General features: G+C 43.8%; 1 protein-coding gene across 5 annotated transcripts in view; it reads right to left on the bottom strand.

The window, feature by feature from the left end:
* Window positions 1–541: 541 nt before the first annotated feature.
* Window positions 542–19,064, bottom strand: part of LOC141103386 (coagulation factor XIII B chain-like) — a 1,015,098-nt gene continuing 996,575 nt past the window's right edge. For all 5 annotated transcript variants that reach the window (XM_073592904.1, XM_073592906.1, XM_073592905.1 and 2 more), the window contains 2 exons: window positions 17,204–17,386; window positions 542–880 (listed from right to left, as the gene is read on the bottom strand). In XM_073592904.1, coding sequence (XP_073449005.1) covers window positions 666–880; window positions 17,204–17,386 — 398 coding nt within the window. In that variant the 3' untranslated portion in view covers window positions 542–665. The remainder of the gene's footprint in view (window positions 881–17,203; window positions 17,387–19,064) is intronic.

The raw sequence follows: 19,064 nt of genomic DNA, 5'->3' as shown, positions 1-19,064 counted from the left end.
GTGTTTTAATTCTGCTTAAAATAATGTAATTGTTCATTAAGTTCAATTGCTCATGCTTAAAGTGGTTGTGAACCCTTTACAACCACTTTCACCTACAGGTAAGCCTAGATTTAGGCTTACCTGTAGGTGCTGGTAATATCTCCTAAACCTACACAGTTTAGGAGATGGTTACAATTCCCCATACGATGAGATGTATTTGGCGCAGGCGCACTTTAGAAAGGGCACGCTGTGCCGTTTTTAGCTGGGGTCATGCAGTAACTGGCGGCTCGCGTGCGCAGGAGTGACGTCACGCGACTCCGGCCAGTCAGAGCTGGAGTTCACTGCCCCGGAAGGAAGAGGGGCGAAGATGGACGCTTCCAGCCAGCGGGGACATCGCAGGCTTCTGTGTCAGGTAAGTGACACATAACGGGCTACTATGCATTATGCTTTACCTTTGCAGGGAAACAAAGGAAGTAAAACCCATCAGGGTTTACTTCCTCTTTAAACCACTGAAGTACCAAATTGTATAGCAGTATAGCAAATTAACATACTGGCAAATGTGTAGGTTAAGTATTTATGCATTTATTTTTTTTACTTGTTTATTAAACAGTTTACATAAATTTAACAGCAATATTGTAGGTGGAAAGAGTGTACATGTGAGTAACATTGATTGCAAATTTTGGGGGTTAACCTTCCCGTAGGCATCTTGGGTATTTTAGCACACCATCCAAGCACTGAATTCTCAAAAGTTTTTCATCAAATATCTGATATCCAGATTTGCATTCAAATGATGCCGAATCAAGATGTTCAAGGTATACTTTTACGTTTTTTTCTTCTTCCGGTTTATATTTAAGTTGTATATTGTTTTGTTGCATGTCGGTTTCTTTTACTGTACAAGGTACTGAAAGCAAGTAAAAAAATTTTTTACACACAGAATAACTTAAAGAACACATTTAAATTATGTTTGTGCATACTGTAAAGAATTATCAAGAACAAATATGTCTGATAGTCCACGATTCTTGATATAAAATATTTATGGGAATACAATATATCTTGCTCTGTGCCTTGTCATATGAAGCATGTAATGCACTCGAGTGTTACAGCAATTGGAACACATACTATAATAAAAAGCACATTAATGAAAAAGGGATAGAACATGTCAAACACTTGCTGTTGTCCGTATATTTGCTGAAAAAAGGCGTATTATGGGATGCCCACTTGATTTAGGACAACTTGCCTATACATAGTCTATATACACTCCTCTGCTCCTCCAGCACACTTGCTTGTAAATATCCCAGCTGGCACACTGATAGTTATTCCAACAAAAAAGAAACAGTCAGATTTTACATTCAAAGATTTTTATTGATTTTCATACAAGTAACAATACACTAAGAAGCGATGACATAAACATCAAGATAACATCCAAAGAGACTGACAGACTTTAACTGGAGCAATAGGTTAGTGACTAAAGAGTTAAGGAGCCGACATGTGTAACATAGCGTTAACTTAAGACGGAGGGGACCAAGGGGGTGACCAAGACCCGTCCACCAACTGCACCCCGAGAGGGAGCTAGCTGTGCAGGAGGGGAATGGCAGGGTCTCCTCCTCTCGGTTCCACCCCCTGAAGATCCTCTAGAAAATGGCTCAAACAAAACAAACAATATGAAACAAGAGATTGTCCTATGCCCCAGTCTGCTATAGGATTTGAGGAACATAGTGATGGAGGCGTCTCGTGGAGAAAGTAATATCATTGTGTATCAAGAGCAGAACTGAAGTACGGGGAAAAAGATCTAGTAGAGAGGATAGGAAGGAAAGAAGACCAGGTCCGAAATAGAGGAAGGAAGGAAAAAGGTAAGGAAAGAGGCTCAGCCACCAGAGCACTGTTGATAACACTTAGGATTGGGAGAAACTAAGGGATTTGTGGATTCCTACATAGTTGGCCCAGGTTCCCAAGTCTCCTTGAACTAGTGGGAGGTGTCCAATAAGAGAGCTCACCAATTTCTCTTGTGACATGATCCAGGAGATCTTCTGTTTGGCTGTCTGAATGGAGACCTTGGGGAGCTTCCAAGCTTTGGCTATGGAGAGTTTGGTGCCTAGGAGGATAAAGATACATTTTTTGAGTATTTTCGGAATCTTGGGGATAAGGAAGTTCAGCAGGGCTGTTGCTGGAGACCTGGGAATCGAAAACCCTGTTATCTTGGAAATTTTTTGGAAGATTTTGGGACAGTCCCACCATACGTGTAACAACATGGTTCCCTTCATCTGACACCCTCAAACAAAGGGAGGACACCGAAGGGAAGATAGTGGAGAGTTTTGATGGAGTCAAGTACCATTTAGTGATGACTTTCAGACTGGCTTCCATTAGGGAGGTGTTGAGGATACCCTTATAGGATTTTGTGAAGGCCCTGTGCCACGTGTCCAGATCCCATTGTTCCTGAAGGTCAGCTTCCCAAGCTAGCATGTAAGGGGGTTTTGAAATGGTTTGAGCAAGTTACAAGTAAATTATGGAAATACCTCCCCTCTGCTCCATGACTTGACCACACCATTGTTCGTAGGGTGAGAACGGAGAGGGGTTAGGTTTCATTGACCAAATATAGTGAAGGCAATGAGATATTTGCCGGAACCTGAACCGTTCCGAGTCAGTTAGATACAGTTTATTAACACAGGCGAGCGAGAGGGCCAGCAGAGGTGAAAACATGTCCGATCTGGTACATCCCCTTATCTAGCCACCACATGAAGGCCCTAATTTCCATTCCTGGGCTAAATTCCAGATTGTGGAATATATGAGCCAAGGTTGTGCTATCTGATACCAGAGATGAAGACCTCTTGAGCTTATCCCAAAGGGCTATATAGCATGGGACAGGAAGAGGGAAAGAATGGGAGGGCAATCTGCGGGTGGGCACCATAGAAGAAAATCTAGGGTGTGAGAGGGAATCGCCTGTCTCTAAGATGGCCAAACCGGACTGGGTAGCCATTGAGAGTATACTGTGGGAAGCTGGGCAAGTCTTGCGGCCTGGTAATACCAGATCAGGTTTGAGAGACCCAGTCCACCTCTAGTCCTTAGTCTGAAAAGCGTGTGTCGCGAGAATCGGTGTCCCGACTTACCCCAGACAAATGTAATGATTTTGCTTTGGAACGAGCTCAAGTGGTCCTTCCTGATTGGAATTGGGAGAGAGCGAAAAAGATGTAAGAGTCTCAGGAGAGTCATTTTTATGGAGTTAATTTTGCCCAACCAAGAAATTTGGTATTGGGCCCAGGCTTTAAGGTCTGTTTCGAGCTTCTGGTACATGGGGGGGGGGGGGGGGGGGGTATAATTTAGAATACAATTGTTCAAACTCGGGAGTAAGGTTTATCCTTGGGTACCTAATGGTAGATTTGCTCCATTCAAATTTTAAAGGATTCCTTCAGTTGGGCCACCAATGATAGCTGGAGAGAGACATTGAGTGCTTGTGATTTGGCGTAGTTAACCCACAGTCCTGAGACCTTGGAAAATTCTTCTAAGAGATTGCATATGACAGGAAGGGAGGTGACTGAGGATACCGGTATACGTGGAGGAGATACCAACAAAATACTTTTACAATTAGAACAGAGGTGGATCTTTAGACTCAGAGCCACCCAACCCCCAGGGCTAAACACGTGCATATCCTTTAGACCATTCCTGGAGGGTTTCGCATCTGGGGGCTCTGAATGGGAACCAGATGAGACCCCCCTCTAAACCTAAACACATTATCTGTGCCCCCCTTTTTCCCCCTTGCGGGTCTCGGCTCCGCCCCCGTGCGACGTATGTCATTGCGCCGCCGGGGGATACACGTCACCGCACCTGGAGGCTTACATGCACTCTGGCGGCGGTGTCTTATGGGGCCGGTGCGCGTGCCCCAGGCTCAGGGGGCGTCCACCTCTCCACCCATTGGCTGCGCCCATGACCAATCGCGGCGCGTGGCCTTACTATATGAAGAGGCTGTTTATTTTACCCTCCCACGGCGTCCTTCACCCTAGAACGCTGATTCGCACCACACTCAGCCTGCACCTGGGACCCTATCGAGGTAAGACCACCTTATACTGGACTCACGTTACTCTGGGGCTATACCTGGCTCACTGTCCCCTTCCTTACCTCTTGTTAGACTGAACTCTGCAAGTTTCTCCTGGCCTGGCACCCTTGTCCTCAGTGCCTTGCAACATCCTTGGGCTGGCACTATACCACTCCCCTGCCTGCAACAACAGGGACCCCCTTACTTTGGGGGTCATCCAGCTGGAGTACTACACCTAACCATACAAGACCCAGGCCTAGATGTCGTCTGCCTTAAGGCCGCCCCCCCCAGCCTCCCGCCAATAAACCACCAACGGACCCACCCAGGTATGCTAACTATGTCTATGCCTATTATTCCTCAGTGGGCTACCACACACCTGTGGTCCCATTTACACTCATGCATTACATGTCCACATGTATGCTTGCATACCCTCCCTTGCCTCTTCATTACCCCACCCTCTCCTTCACCTTTGCTCCCTACAGACTGGAGCCTCTTCCAGGATCTTTCCACTCACCGGTGGCCTTTCTTGATGCCCTCTGTTGGGGAATTCTTCCCTGATGGCCGTGCCTGGGGTGGCACTTTGGCCTTGCGGGTTGTGGAGCAGGACATACCTATACCTCCAGTGGTGTTACGTCACCCCCCCCCCCCCCCCGGACATTCCCCCTTTTTAATATGTATGCAGCATTTGACACATGCCCTCCAAGCAATACTATATGGTTAGTAACCGTTGTGTTTGTTCATATATATTTTGTATACTCATATTTTAATCATTACCTTCTTGATACATTTATGTCCATATATATCATTGATGATAACATCCTTACAATTGGTTCATAATTGTTTTTTCAATTTATAGACATACCCTTGCTCGCTGATTCCAATCTGATACCCCTGAGGAAGAGTATCTCGAAACGCATCGGGTACTACCCGCATATGTGTTCCATGTGTTTTGGAGTTCTATGATTGTGAATTATCCTTTGCATTTTGTATTGCTTTTCTCTTGTATGTATCACGTATGCTGCACATTTTCCCCATGTACCACAGATCCATTTAAAGATCTATACTACTAATAAACACTTTATCATACAACTTTTGTTATCTCCCACACTATTTATGACCTGTGAGTAGGTGTTCCCTCAAAAGTCCCGTAAGAGGATCAATTTCCATGTAGCTAGGTGATGAAGAGAAGGTCATCTGCAAAGAGACCACATTTATGTGTGTTGAAGCCACAATTGACCCCCGTTATGTTTGGGTTTGTGCGAATGGCAATTGCAAGGGATTCTATTGCATTGGCAAAGATTAATGGAGATAATGGGCAGCCTCAGCGAGTGCCTTTTAGCTATTTTTATGTGATCTGAGTAGAGGCCCTGCAGGCGAATCCTAGCTTCAGGCATAGAATATAATGCCCTGAGAAGGCCTGTAAACTGAGGGCCAAATCCCCAGTGGTCCATGAGGACAAACGGGTAAGGCCAAAAGACAGAATTGAATGCCTCTTATACATCCAAGGACAGCAACATACTGGCCTGTTTAGAACCGCCATCCCAACCTGATTGTAGGAGGGAGACAATGTCTTCTGCTCTCCTAATTTGGCCCTGTGTTCCTGGGATAAACCCCACTTGATCTTTATGAATGTATGCTCCTATAATGGAAGCAAGGCGATCGGCCATGACTTTTTTTTTTTTTTTTTTTTTTTAATTTAATCCCCCATTCCCCTACCCTTGGCCCCCCCCCCACCTCTTCTCTCACTATGCACCCCTCCCCCTTCCACACACACCCACCCTACATCCCCCCACTTCCACTATTATCCTACTCCTTTTCCATTCTGACCTTGTCCAAATTAAACCATAATTTCCATATTTTTTTCAAATTTTTTTGTAATTGCCCCTCTTATAAATTTCTCTCTACTAATCGCCTCCCTTACTTCATTCACCCATTCCGCTACCGTCGGGATCTTTTCTCTGCCATTTCCGTGCAATAAGTTTTTTGCCCTGAAACAAACATCTAATTGCGGTCTGTGTCCCTTAAAACCCCCTTTTCCTCCATCAAGCCCATTAAACACGTCCTAACCTCCATGCCCAGCGATGTCCCAAACACTGAGTTTATTTTATCCACAATACCCCTCCAATATCTATACAGCTTGGGGCATTGCCAGAACATATGTACAAAATCCCCCCCCAACCCCCCCCCCCCTCTCCACATCTTTGGTATTTCGCATCAGGCTTCTTTCCAAACCTAATCAAACTTCCATATATATCAGAGGTTAGTTTTTTTTTTTTTTTGTAGAGTTGGCATTAACCAGCTTCCTCAGAGGCCATTTCACACCACTCTGGTTCCTTCCCGCTAAATTGTGCCTCTAAGGCATGCCTAATTTGCAGGTACCTGTAAAATGATCGATTTAGAAATCGCATATTCTTCCACTAACTCCTGGAATGATTTTAGTCTCCCAGTCTTTTGTATAGTTGCGCCAAACAATGAATACCCTGACTGTCCCATTCTTCAATAATCCCCATTTTTTTTTTAAGTTCATTTAAATTAATATTATCCCATAATGGGGAGAACTCCAAGAAGCCAGTATAACCCAGTATTTTCTTGACATGTACCCAGCTTTTGACTATCATCTGAGTGGTAGGACACTTGGTGCCAAAGGCGTCTGCCTCCATCGCCTCTACTATTGTATCATGGCTAGTGTCATTCAATAGCACATTACACCCTGCTACCCTGTCCCCTGGCCTATTGCTGCCTCCCACATATTGCATTTGGGATGCTAGGAAGTAGCATCCTTGGTCCGGCACTCCCATACCACCCCTCTCTCCCGGCCGCCGCAGCGTCTGGAAGCCAATCCTTGCCACCCCGCTTTTCCAAATTAACTCTCTGAACATGCTGTCTTTTTTTTTTTTTTTTTTTTTTTTTTTTTTTAAACCAATGCTTAGGAATCCACACTGGAGAGTTATGTAATGTGTATAAAATTTGTGGCAACCAAACCATCTTAATTAAATTGCAGCGACCGAGAGGCAATCTGCCCCACACCCGACATTTGTTTAATTTTTTTCATAAGTGGAACCAGGTTTCCAGTTATATACTGCCCTGGATCTCTTGTTATAATAATCAGATATTTCATTTGACTTACTACTTTAATTTGGGATATTTGATGTGGGAGTGGCTCTGTGAGGGTCTATTGGCAAAATTACAGATTTTTCTCAAGTGTTAGCCCAGAGAAACAACCAAATTCCTCAACTGTACCCATAGCTGTCTTCAAAAAACAGCAAAATGTCGTCCGCATACATAGCAACTTTCTCCTCCCCCCTCCATCTTTTAAAACCCTGCATCCCTTGGGCAGACCTCAAAGCAATAGCCAATGGCTCCATTGCCAGGGGAAAGAGCAGGGGCGAAAAAGGACACCCCTGTCTCATTCCCCTTCTCAATTGAAACTACTCTGAACACTCACCATTGACTCTAACCTTGGCCCTTGGGCTATCGTATAATAGACTCAGCCAGTGGACAAAGTGAGGGCCAAATTGAAATTCGGCTAGTACCTTCCACATATAATACCACTCCAGACAATCAATTGCTTTAGCTGCATCTAATGAGAGGACGGCTCTTACCACTGTTCTCTATTGGTAGTTGCATATTTAAATAAACTCGTCTTATGTTCGTACTTGTCGATCTATCCGGGATAAACCCAGTTTGGTCTGAGTGTATTACTTTAGAAATTATTTTATTCGGCCTTGTTGCCAAAGCTTTTGCCAGGATCTTCACATCCGAACATAACAGCGATTATAGGCCTATATGAGGTCACATCAAGCGGATTTTTCCCCTTTCAGAAAGACAATTATAATGGCTTCTGTCATGGATATGGGTAATTTCCTGTCCTCCATAGCTCTGTTAAACACCTCCAAAAGTATAGGAAGTAGAACTTCCCCATTTTTTTTATTTTATTTATTTTTTTAATATTTCTATGGGTAACCCATCAGGGCCCCGTGCTTTTTGGTTCGCTGTGTCTGCTACCACTCTTTGCAACTCTTTGTGTCAATGGGGCATCTAACATTTCCCTGTCTTCTTTTGATAAGGGGGTTATTTTCAGTTTCTCAAAAAAATCCCACATTTCCCCTTCCACATTTGTTTGCACCGTACTATATACATTTTTAAAATACTTTCTAAACTCTTCTAATATTTCTGGGGTAGCTTTTTTAATTATTCCCTCCCTCCCTTCGATTGCCGGTATAGTGGTTGAGGAACCATTTGCCTTTAATAATCAGTTTTCCCAACTTGCTCACCTACTCCAAAAAAATTCAGTCTCTGAAATTTTTTCTTTTCCATCTTCTCTAGGATCACTCTCCTATAATTGTCTTGCCTCTCCACCCAGGTTTCATAACTAGTTAGTGTTGGTGTCTCCACGTACTGCATTTCCGCACTTCTTACCCTCTCTTTTGCCTTTAACTCTTTAACTTGTGATTGTTTTTTTGGCATAGGAGATTTTTTGAATCCCCGCAGAAAAGCCTTCAGGGAAGCCCATACAATCCCTAATGGGGCCGTTCCTAGATTTACCCTTATGAATTCCGCCAACCCATCCATAATGGTCCCTGTGTCCTCGACAATCTCGAGCTAAAAGGGGTTTACTTTTCAGTCACCTCCTATACCACTTCCCCACCTTTTTATACCAATTACCACTGGTGAGTGGTCCGAAATCCCTCTTGGCTCATAGACTATCTCCTCCACTATATTCAATGCTTCCCCATTGCCCAGCACAAGGTCGATTCTAGAAAGGGTGGCATGAATACTGTCTCACCCCAGGATGCCTCCTCCAGATATCCACCAGCCCAATCTCGTCACAATATTGTAGGAGAGGACTCTTGGGGGCTCCATTGCTGATGATAATTTTTGGTGGGAACCTATCTATACCGTTATTCATAGTCATATTAAAATCTCCAACCACTATAACCGGCGTCCCTGGGAAATCCGCCATAAATCTAGTTAAATCATCCAATATTTCCATGCTAAATGGAGGGATATAGACATTAGCTAGTACACATTTTCTATTTTTGATTAAACAAAAGGGAAAAATATACCATCCATTTTCATCCACCTTATTCTGGCTACAGGAAAAAACCAAACCCGAGCTTATCAGTATACTCACACCTCTTGAATAAGAGGAGTAGGTGGAATGATACTGCACCTGGTAATTCTTATGATCCAGGGCCCTAAGTGTATCCTTCACCAGGTGTGTCTCCTGCAGACAGAGTATTTTGACTCTCCCTTTATTAGCCATAGAAAAAATTGCCTGTCTTTTAGAGCTATCTTTTACCCCCCCGCACATTCCATGAGCATATTTTAACTTGTTTTGTTAAATCTGGGGGTTTGTTACAACCACCTAGGTCTGGGGATTTGTTAATGCTCATCATTCTTCAGTCCCTGTACCCTTATACCTCTCAGGACACCCTCTAACCTAAACCACCTACTCTTGTGACAATGATATATTAACCTTCCCCCTTCAAATCAATTTATTTCTCCTACCTGAACTTGCGCAAAACCTCTCCTATCAAACCTTCCCGCTTCTCTTCCCTCCTTGTGCACCCGCATACCCACACATTCACTCCAACCATTCACCGCTCAGACACTATGACCGGCTCTCCTCATACAGCTACACATACAGCGGCATCAAGGTCCGGGCGTTTTCGGCACCTCCCTCTCTACACTATACTACCGCGTCAGGCATAGGAGTGGGGGCTAGGTCCGACCACGCCACGATCTCTCACCTCAGCATCCGGTCACGCCCCCCCGTCACACAACATACTCCACATATTCTAGAGGAGTATCTATACTAATTCTCAAGTCAATCGGCCATGACTTTAGTCATGATCTTTAAATCATTATTGATCAGGGATATTGGCCTGTAATTGCTCACCTCACCCAGGTCTTTATCTGGTTTTGGGATGACCATTATAAACGCAGAGTTTAACTGTGTGTCAAAAGGGTTGCCTTTGGTTTTGGCGTTTAAATTTAGCCATGTAGGGCGCTACCGTGGTCGCAAAGACTTTGTAGTAGGGAATTAAACCCGTCTGTCCCGAGTTTTTCTTTGTATTTTTAATCGCCTCTAACACCTCCTCTGTAGAGAAGGGGGCTTTGAGTCTGTCTCTATGTTCTGCCTCCAAAGTGGGGATTGGGAGATTTTCAAGAAAGCTACATAGATCCAAAGGACTTTGTTTGTTTGCTGTATAGGTTCTCAAAGAACTTTTAAAAGGCCTGCATAATGCTCAAGGGGTTCATCCTCGGGTCTACCTGCAATCTTAAGTTTAGGGAAGGAGTAAGTGTGGGCACGAGGAGTAAGCCTGGAAGTCAGAAGGGAACCTGTCTTGTCTCTTTGAGTGGGGCAAGATATTACCATCAATCTAATGCTTTTCTCTGCATTGGCTGTCAGTGCTAAGTTCAGTTACAGATGGGCTGCGTCTAGAAGGGAGGTGGGGACTTGAGATGGGTCTTTGTAGTGATCTACTCGGAGAGAAGTTTTTCTCCAATTTTTCGATGTCTGCATTTTGCTCTTTTCAGTTGGGTAGCAATTTGTATGATCTTGCCCCCTATGGTGGCTTTATGTGCCACCCATAAAGTTTGCACTGAAGCACCTTTAACATCATTGAGGGCAAAGTGTTCTATCTCACTTTTTCTGATGGGGTTCATTTAGGATGGCTTCATTAAGTCTCCAGTGGGGAAATGTAGGTTGGGGGGGTCGGTTACGAATAGTAATAATGACCATGGAGTGGTCTGACCAGACCGTATCTGTAATGTGCGCTCTAATCACTGAAGGAATTAAAGCGTTGGAGACAAGGTGGTAAATCCTGGCGTAGGATTGGTGTGAATGGGAGTAGTGCGTGCAGTCTTTTGTGGGGTTCAATTCTCTCCAGATATCAGTGAGGGCCAGCTGAAAGATCATTTTGGCAATCTTGGAACTGCTCCTGGTTGGGTGAATAATTTGAGCGTGGGGAGGTTTAGATGTGTCTAGGCCTTGGTCGAAGGCCATATTAGAGTCTCCCGAAGATTATAGAACCTTCTAACTGGGGGCCTAAGGTCTTAAAAGTGTGTGGAATAATTCAGGTTGGCCGGAATTAGGGACGTAGTAGGACACAAAGGAGTAGAGGTGACCGTCTATGGTCCCTATAATCGGGAGGAATCTGCCCTCAGGGTCTCTGTTAATCTCAAAGAGAATCTACAGCTCCTTGAGATGAGAATAGCCACCCCTCTGGTTTTATCCTCTGCATTAGATAGAAAAAAGGGGGAACTGAGCGTGGATAAAGGATGGTTTGTACCGATTGGAAAATGCATTTCTTGTAGGAAGAGAACGTCTATTTTATGGGATCTCATGTAGTCAGGGACCTTTCTGCGTTTGGTGGGGAAGTTTAAGTTGCTACTCTCAAGGGAGAGGCTTGTGTTGCCTTATTCCTCATGGAGCTGGAGGGGCAGACCTATACCCAATTCACCGTCACTTTCCTGTGGGGATCTGTGGGACTGGTCCTGGTGGCTTGCGTGCTCAGAAGCTGTAACCTCCTGGAAGATGGGTGTTCTGCACAGGGTCTGGGGGTTGGCTGAAAAAGATAGAGAGGTAACAAGGAAGAAAAGGATAAGATAGGGTAAGGTACTCAGGCCTCCGGGAAGCCTGAGAAGACAGCAGGCATAGCTGGTCCTGCTGCCTGGGAAACCAAAAATGTCCACTCCCTCCAGGAGGGGTGGACACCTAACCCAGGGAGAAGATGAAACTAAATCCATGGGGTAGGGGGATTCATGACAAAACTGCCTCGGCGCACTGAAATAACTGCAAAAGATTACTATGTATGGGGGACCTTTTTTAGGCCTAGGCACGTGGTTCTGGGGGGCTTGTCTCCTCCCCCTATGGAGGAAGGATCCGAACTCCCCCTGGGGAGACGCCCCAGAAATTCACAATCGCAGTACAGAGTGGATCAACAGGTTGACCCAAACAAAGTGACAAAAATGAAGTGTTCAGGCAACAAAGTTCTAGCCCGAGAAATGTCAAAAACAAAAAACCTGAGATAAGCTGGGAATTAGGTAGTAGTAAAATGGGGAACTGAGGGCTACCCGCCCTGTGACCTAGTCTTGGGGAAAAAATTGACATTGTCAGGGTTTAGGGCCTGGGACAAGAGGGGGCCTAGCATCCTTGGAGCATTTAGGTTTAGACTTAGGCGTGTTGCAGACAGTTGTCAAGGGGCTTGTTGGAGAGGAATGCTTGGCAGATCCAGGGCTGGAATTAGCAAAGTCCATTTCCGCTTCTTGCGAGATGAGTCTCGGCTCTAGGAGGAGACGTTCACCGTCTTGGAGGCTGTGGAAGAAATGCGTTTTGCCTTTGAAGTTGAACTTTAAAGCAATGGGGAAAGCCCATCTGTACTTGATATCCAAGCGACACAGCTTCATCACTTCCTCCTTGATGGCAAAAAATGGTGTTTCACCACTGTCTCTGGGGGAGCCATCTTTTCTTAGACCGGGCTCACAGGACCTTGGGCCCTCCATCTCCAATTTGTGTGGAGGGATGTTGGGAATCATTTGTTTGATGAAATCTTGCACGACAGACATGGTGTCAGTGATTGATTCCGGGAGGCCTCTGATTCGGAAATTCGGTCTCCTGGATCTATTTTCCAGGTCGTCAATCCTGGATAAGGACGTGTCCAGTTGGTCTTGGAGAACCTGAATATGGTCAGAGTTCTGTTTAGTTTTAGAGACGGTTATGTCCAGCTTATTTTTTATAGCTTCCATCCTGGATCCCAGGTTCTGAAAGTCCTCCCGGATATCGCCAGTGATTTTGGCTGCAGTTTGTGCTAGTCCCCTGTCCAGCAGGTCTGAAAATTTAATGAAGAAAAGGTCAGGATCTGTGAGGATGGAGTTGGGGGACAGGTCAGATGGAGAAGTCACATGTGTTGATTGGAAAGGGGGGGCCCAGAGGGGAGACCAGGAGATCCTCCATGGTGTTCAATGAGGGATTCTGTGGAGGCCGGGGAGGGGGCCATGGTCTGGTGGTTACTCACGTGTGTCCACGGGGTAAAGATTAGGGTAGCTGGAGCCAGGGTTTGCCTGATTCTGGATAGCTCCTCTGTGCCTGGAGTGTGTGGCTGTGTGGCGCCCACCATCTTGGATTTGGCCCAATCAGCTGCGATGTTGAATTGCAGCCCCAAGTCTCTCCGGGCTGAGGCCGCTAATATGTATCCGTTCCCGGAGCTTTCCGCCATTGGATGGTGCAGGTGTGGTGGGTCCTGGCACCCTGTGTCCCCCGCTAGGTGTGGCGTATGGCCATGGCAGCGCGGAGCTCCTGGCTTAAGCAGCCATCTTGGAGACTTCCGTGCATGCGCTCCTCCAAACAATCAGATTTTGAAGCAAAAGCCTTTATAGGCAGGGACCGCAGGACCCTTTGGTTGTGTAGCAAAGTTCAGTGTCCAGCTTACATTCTTGTGGCTACTGATCCCAGCACCACCTATTCAGGCACTGCCAGCCGTCTGACTGCAGCTGCCTCTCACTAGCCCTGCTGGCTACTTCCCACAGTCCTCCCAGACTGTATACTCGCCAGCCCACCTGGCTGACCTCCTCTTCTTCTGATTTCTGGATGAGACCTGAACTTGCTTACCTGTTCCTGCTGTCCTCACGATTGCTCCCGTGCTTCCAGGAAGGATATCCTCCTGTTTTGTAGAGGGTCTCTTCAGCACCCGAGGCCCAGGCCCGAGGTCACCACCCCAGACTAGGGGGCACCCTTAAGGGCCATCGACAGCCTCCTCAGTGCTCCATCTTCCACCGACTGCCCCTGCTGGCATGACCCAAAGGTATTTAAGAGGTGCCTGACCCCTGACAGCCCACTTGCTGGGGATTAGCTGGGGCCCTCCTCAATACTCCAAGCAGCTCCTCCTAACCTCCCACCCATTCTTCTGGAAACCTCCAAGGTTCCAGTAAGTGGGGGTAACCAGAGGTGCTGCTTGATGAGTCATCCAGCCTCCCTGAGTCACTCATCCCTGACCCAGATTCAACCCAGCCTGGCTCTCAGCCAGGCTAATTTACCTACACTACAGCTATGTACACCTAGCACACTAATCTAAAGGGTGTTAGTGCTATGAGGGGAAGTTATGTACATTAAAACATTGTCTTCAAATAGTGTGCAGCACGACAGCCCTGTCATGTGCCTTGTATAGGTATATTAAAAAAAAAATCTATCTAATATCTCTAATCTATCTATCTCATCCCCTTTATGAGATACACCAGTCTATGGACAGCCGTGGGTTCTTGGTACAGCTTCCAGAGGATTCCATACTGGTAGTGGTGGTTTCCACCACACAAGCTCGTTTGACCCATTGAATGTAGGTTCTTTTGGGTTCAAACGTTATGGTAAGCCTCCATATTGTTGGTGGTATCTCTTCATTTCAAGTTTGCATCTGTCAAGATTTTCACATGGTTACCTATGGGACTTTCACCTTATTAATTATTGATTTATTCACTTGGACTTTGTTTAAATGCTGATTTTCATTCACTGGGTTTATCTTGATGTTTTTTTTTTTTTTACATATATGTTTATACATGTATTTATTAGCGCTACACTTTTTATCTTGTATTTTTAGTGCATAAACCACATTTGCTGTGTTAGCTGCTCCCTTTTGTTTGTTTAGGCAGCGCAGAATTATTTGTTAGACTATTGATGTACGTCGGCAGAATGGCATGGGTGGGCAAAAGGGCTTAAAGGTAGGTTCCCTTTAAGAAGCAGTGTTGCGGGCGGCGCATGCGTCCGTCGCGATCTCTGTGATCGTGACCGCGGATCCCACGGACTTCATGTTTGCCTGGTGCCCACGATCGTGTCACGGAGAGGTAGAACGGGGAGATGCTTTTGTAAACAAAGCATTTCCCAGTTCTGCCTAGCGACAGGACGGTGATCGCAGCTCTGTCATCGAGAGCAGTGATCGCTGTCCTGTGTGTTGAAGCCCAGGCCCCCTCAGTTAGAATCACTCCCTAGGACACACTTAACCCCTTCACCGCCTCCTAGTGGTTAACCCCTTCACTGCCAGTGTCATTTACACAGTAATCAATGCATTTTTATAGCACCGATCGCTGTATAAATGACAATGGTCCTAAAATAGTGTAGAAGAATACATATCGGCCTAAACTGAGGACAAAAATAGTTTTTTTTATATATTTTTGGGGGATATTTATTATAGCAAAAAGTAAAAAATATTGCTTTTTTTTTTTCCAAATTTTCGCTCTTATTTTGTTTATAGCGCAAAAAATAAAAACTGCAGAAGTGATCAAATACCACCAGAAAAAAGGACTTCATTTTTGTTTGGGTACAACGTTGCACGACCGCGCAATTGTCAGTTAAATCGACACTGTGTCAAATCGCAAAAAGTACTCTGGTCATTGAGCAGCCAAATCCTTCGGGGCTGAAGTGGGTAAAAACCCTAGCTAACTGGCAAGAGAGCGCTTAAAGCCTTTTAGGCCTGGTATAGATTTTGAGGGAAACCCCACACCATAATGAAATAAACAAAAAATGGTGTAAGGGGCCCCCCAGAATACATATCAGGCCCTTATCTGAGCATGCCAGATAACTGACAGCCAGTTCACACCACATGTAGTGCAGTGCATTTTATTTCTGCATCAAAAACTCATGAAAAGTAGGTTATATAGTTTCCAATGGCATAGTTTACACTAGTGCTTACAGTTTCAGAAAAAAAGTAGAACATGCTGCATTTTTCCTGCACTGTACTGTAACGCTGTAAAACACATCAAAAACTAACGAACGGACCAAAAACGCACTGGAACACACGTGTTTACTTAAGATGAAGAAAAATGAGGAGGAAAAATGAACTGGACTTCACCAAAAAACGCACTGGAATGCATCAAAAATGCACATGCAGAAAAGCTTCTGGAACGCATCTGGACTGCGTTTCTTTGGTGTGAACTGGCCCTTAAAGTTATCTAATGTGACTGTACATCCAATTACTTTTACACATGGCTGTGAGGTTGCGCCTTTGCTCCTCAGGTTCGCCAAGTCAGTAAAGGAGATGAGGAAACATCCATTCATTGATTTCCATTGAGAATGAACCCAGAAGGGTTCACTTCTAAGTACTCAGGTGTACAAGCAAACTGTCAAATGATCTACTAGCAGCAAAGAAAAGAAGGTGTAAAAATGTGTAAAAAACATTAAAATGTAAGAAAATAATAAAACCCCATCACTCCCCACATGTGTACACACCCATAGACAGTGAGAAGTGTACATGTATAAATGTATATTACATATTCATTCATGCTCATGCTAGAAGCAGAATTTTTTTTTTTTTTTTTTAAGAACTGTCGTTTTCTTTAACTCTGAATTGATGGGCTATAACCTCTTGATCCACCAATGTGCGTGAGAGCAGCAGCTCTCCAGAGACTCTCTCTCCTACTTGGCTCACACAGCAGTGGAAGCCATTGGCTCCTGTTGCTGTCAATCACAGCCAATGAAAAGAGTGGGGGCAGAGCCACACTCTGTGTGAATCGACACACAGCGCTGCACAGGAGTGAGCCTGCTCGAGTGCCCCCATAGCAAGAGGCTTGCTATTGGGGGCACTTGGCAAGGGGGAGGAGCCAGGATCGCCCAAAAAGAAAAGGGTTGGGGCTGCTCTGTGCAAAACCATTGCACAGAGCAGATAAGTATAATGCCTAATATCTTAAAAAAATATGCCCTTGTTTTGGACCTTACAGTGCAGACTTATGTATCAAAAACTAAAAACATATCTAGATTCCCTGCACTCGGGATAAATGGAGAAAAAAAATTGTGACAATATTTGGAATTTGGTTAAATATACTAAATACATTATACAAAGTAGAGATGCATTTTTGTTTTTTGTTTTTTTCATTTTATAAAAAAATATATAGTCAGGGTATTTCTTAAAAAACAAATCATTTTGGTATGCAAGGCAGCTGAAAATGTACTGTTCTGTGAACTATTGCTTACCAAAACTTTAGCATTTACATACAAAATTTTTGGTATGTAGGTTATCATATATTGAGCGACTTTAGACTTAAATTATTACTAGACTAATATATATATATATATATATATATATATATATATATATATATATATATATATATATATATATATATATATATATATATATATAAAATATATTACCTGCACCCATCTTAAAAAACCAAAGAAAATTTCCATAAATACTAAAATCACCATACCTCGACAGACTGGCTCCTTTTCCCATTCTCCGTCTCTACATGTAATGACCTGTTTTCCTTCAAGCTTATAATAATTTGCACACTTATATATTACAGAAGAGCCCGATTGATAGGTCTTTTGTTTTATTTCTGTGATGTCTCCAAATTGCACTACTGGTGGTGCACCACAGGTCTGTCCAATTTCTGAAAAAAAAAGTACAACTTAAGTCACGTAACCACATTTACAATTTTTTTTTTTTTTTTTTTTTTACCATGTTACTATTGTTACAATTTTGTATTTTAAAATACATATTTAAAGTCAAATCTTTTTGGTTTTCACCTTTTCATATTAACCACTTGACCACTGGGCACTTAAACCCCCTTAACCAGACCAATTTTCAGCTTTCAGTTCTCTCACATTTTGAATCGCAAGTACTCAGTCATGCAACACTGTACCTATAAAATTTTTGTCCTTTTTTTCACACAAATGGAGCTTTCTTTTGGTGGTATTTAATCACCGCTGGGTTTTTTTTTTTGCGCTATAAAAGAAAAAAGACCGAAAATTCTGTTAAAAAAAAAAAAAAAAGTATTCTTCGTCTGTTATACAATTTTGCAATTTAGTAATTTTTCTTCATATATTTTGGCCAAAATTTATACTGCTACATATCTTTGGTAAAAATAACCCAAATCTGTGTATATTTGGTCTTTGTAAAAGCTATGGTGCCAATATCTGAAAATTGATCACACCTGAAGTACTGACGGCCTATCTAATTTATTGAGACCCTAACATGCCAGAAAAGTACAAATACCCCCCAAATGACCCCTTTTTGGAAATAAGACATTCCAAGGTATTTAGAAAGATGCATGATGAGTTTTTTGAAGTTGTGTTTTTTTTTTTTTTTTTTTTTTTTTTCCCACAATTCGCAAAATCAAGATGTTTTTTTTTTTTTTTTTATTTTTTCCTTATTGTCATATTAGCAGGTTATTTCTCACACACAGCATATGCATACCACAAATTACACCCCAAAACACATTCTGCTATAACTAACATGTGTGAGACTTTTACACAGCGTGGCCACATCATACAGAGGCCCATCATACAGCGTGGCCACATCATACAGAGGCCCAACATGCACGGAGAACGATCAAGAAGTGGAACAGCTGCTATGACCATTCTAATGCCCTGTACACACGGTCGGATTTTCCGACGGAAAATGTGTGATAGGACCTTGTTGTCGGAAATTCCAACCGTGTGTGGGCTCCATCACACATTTTCCATCGGATTTTCCGACACACAAAGTTTGAGAGCAGGCTATAAAATTTTCCGACAACAAAATCCGTTGTCAAAAATTCCGATCGTGTGTACACAAATCCGACGGACAAAGTGCCACGCATGCTCGGAATAAATAAAGAGAAGAAAGCTATTGGCTACTGCCCCGTTTATAGTCCCAACGTACGTGTTTTACATCACTGTGTTCAGAACGATCGGATTTTCTGACAACTTTATGTGACCGTGTGTATGCAAGACAAGTTTGAGCCAACATCCGTCGGAAAAAATCCTAGGATTTTGTTGTCGGAATGTCTACACAAAGTCCGACCGTGTGTATGGGGCATTATGGTGTTGGGAATCGCCGGCTGAAAAAGCTAAGATCTGAATGATGCCTGATGCAGGCATCATTCAGATATCCCCGCATAAAGTCAAGGATGTATTATGATGGCCGGCGGGCGGGAAGTGGTTAACTTATTTATTTATTTTTTTTACACAAAGTTGTCCATTTATACAGTATTTCTAACACATGGCATGTACATACCAAAAATGATACCCCAAAATAGATTCTCCTAATCCTCCTGAGTACAGCAATATCACATGTGTGAGACTTCC

Source organism: Aquarana catesbeiana, linkage group LG07 (assembly GCF_042186555.1).
Source record: "Aquarana catesbeiana isolate 2022-GZ linkage group LG07, ASM4218655v1, whole genome shotgun sequence".
Taxonomy (NCBI): Eukaryota; Metazoa; Chordata; class Amphibia; order Anura; family Ranidae; genus Aquarana; species Aquarana catesbeiana.
The sequence above is the reverse complement of the archived record's forward strand: the minus strand, read 5'-3'. Positions and strand labels throughout refer to the sequence as shown.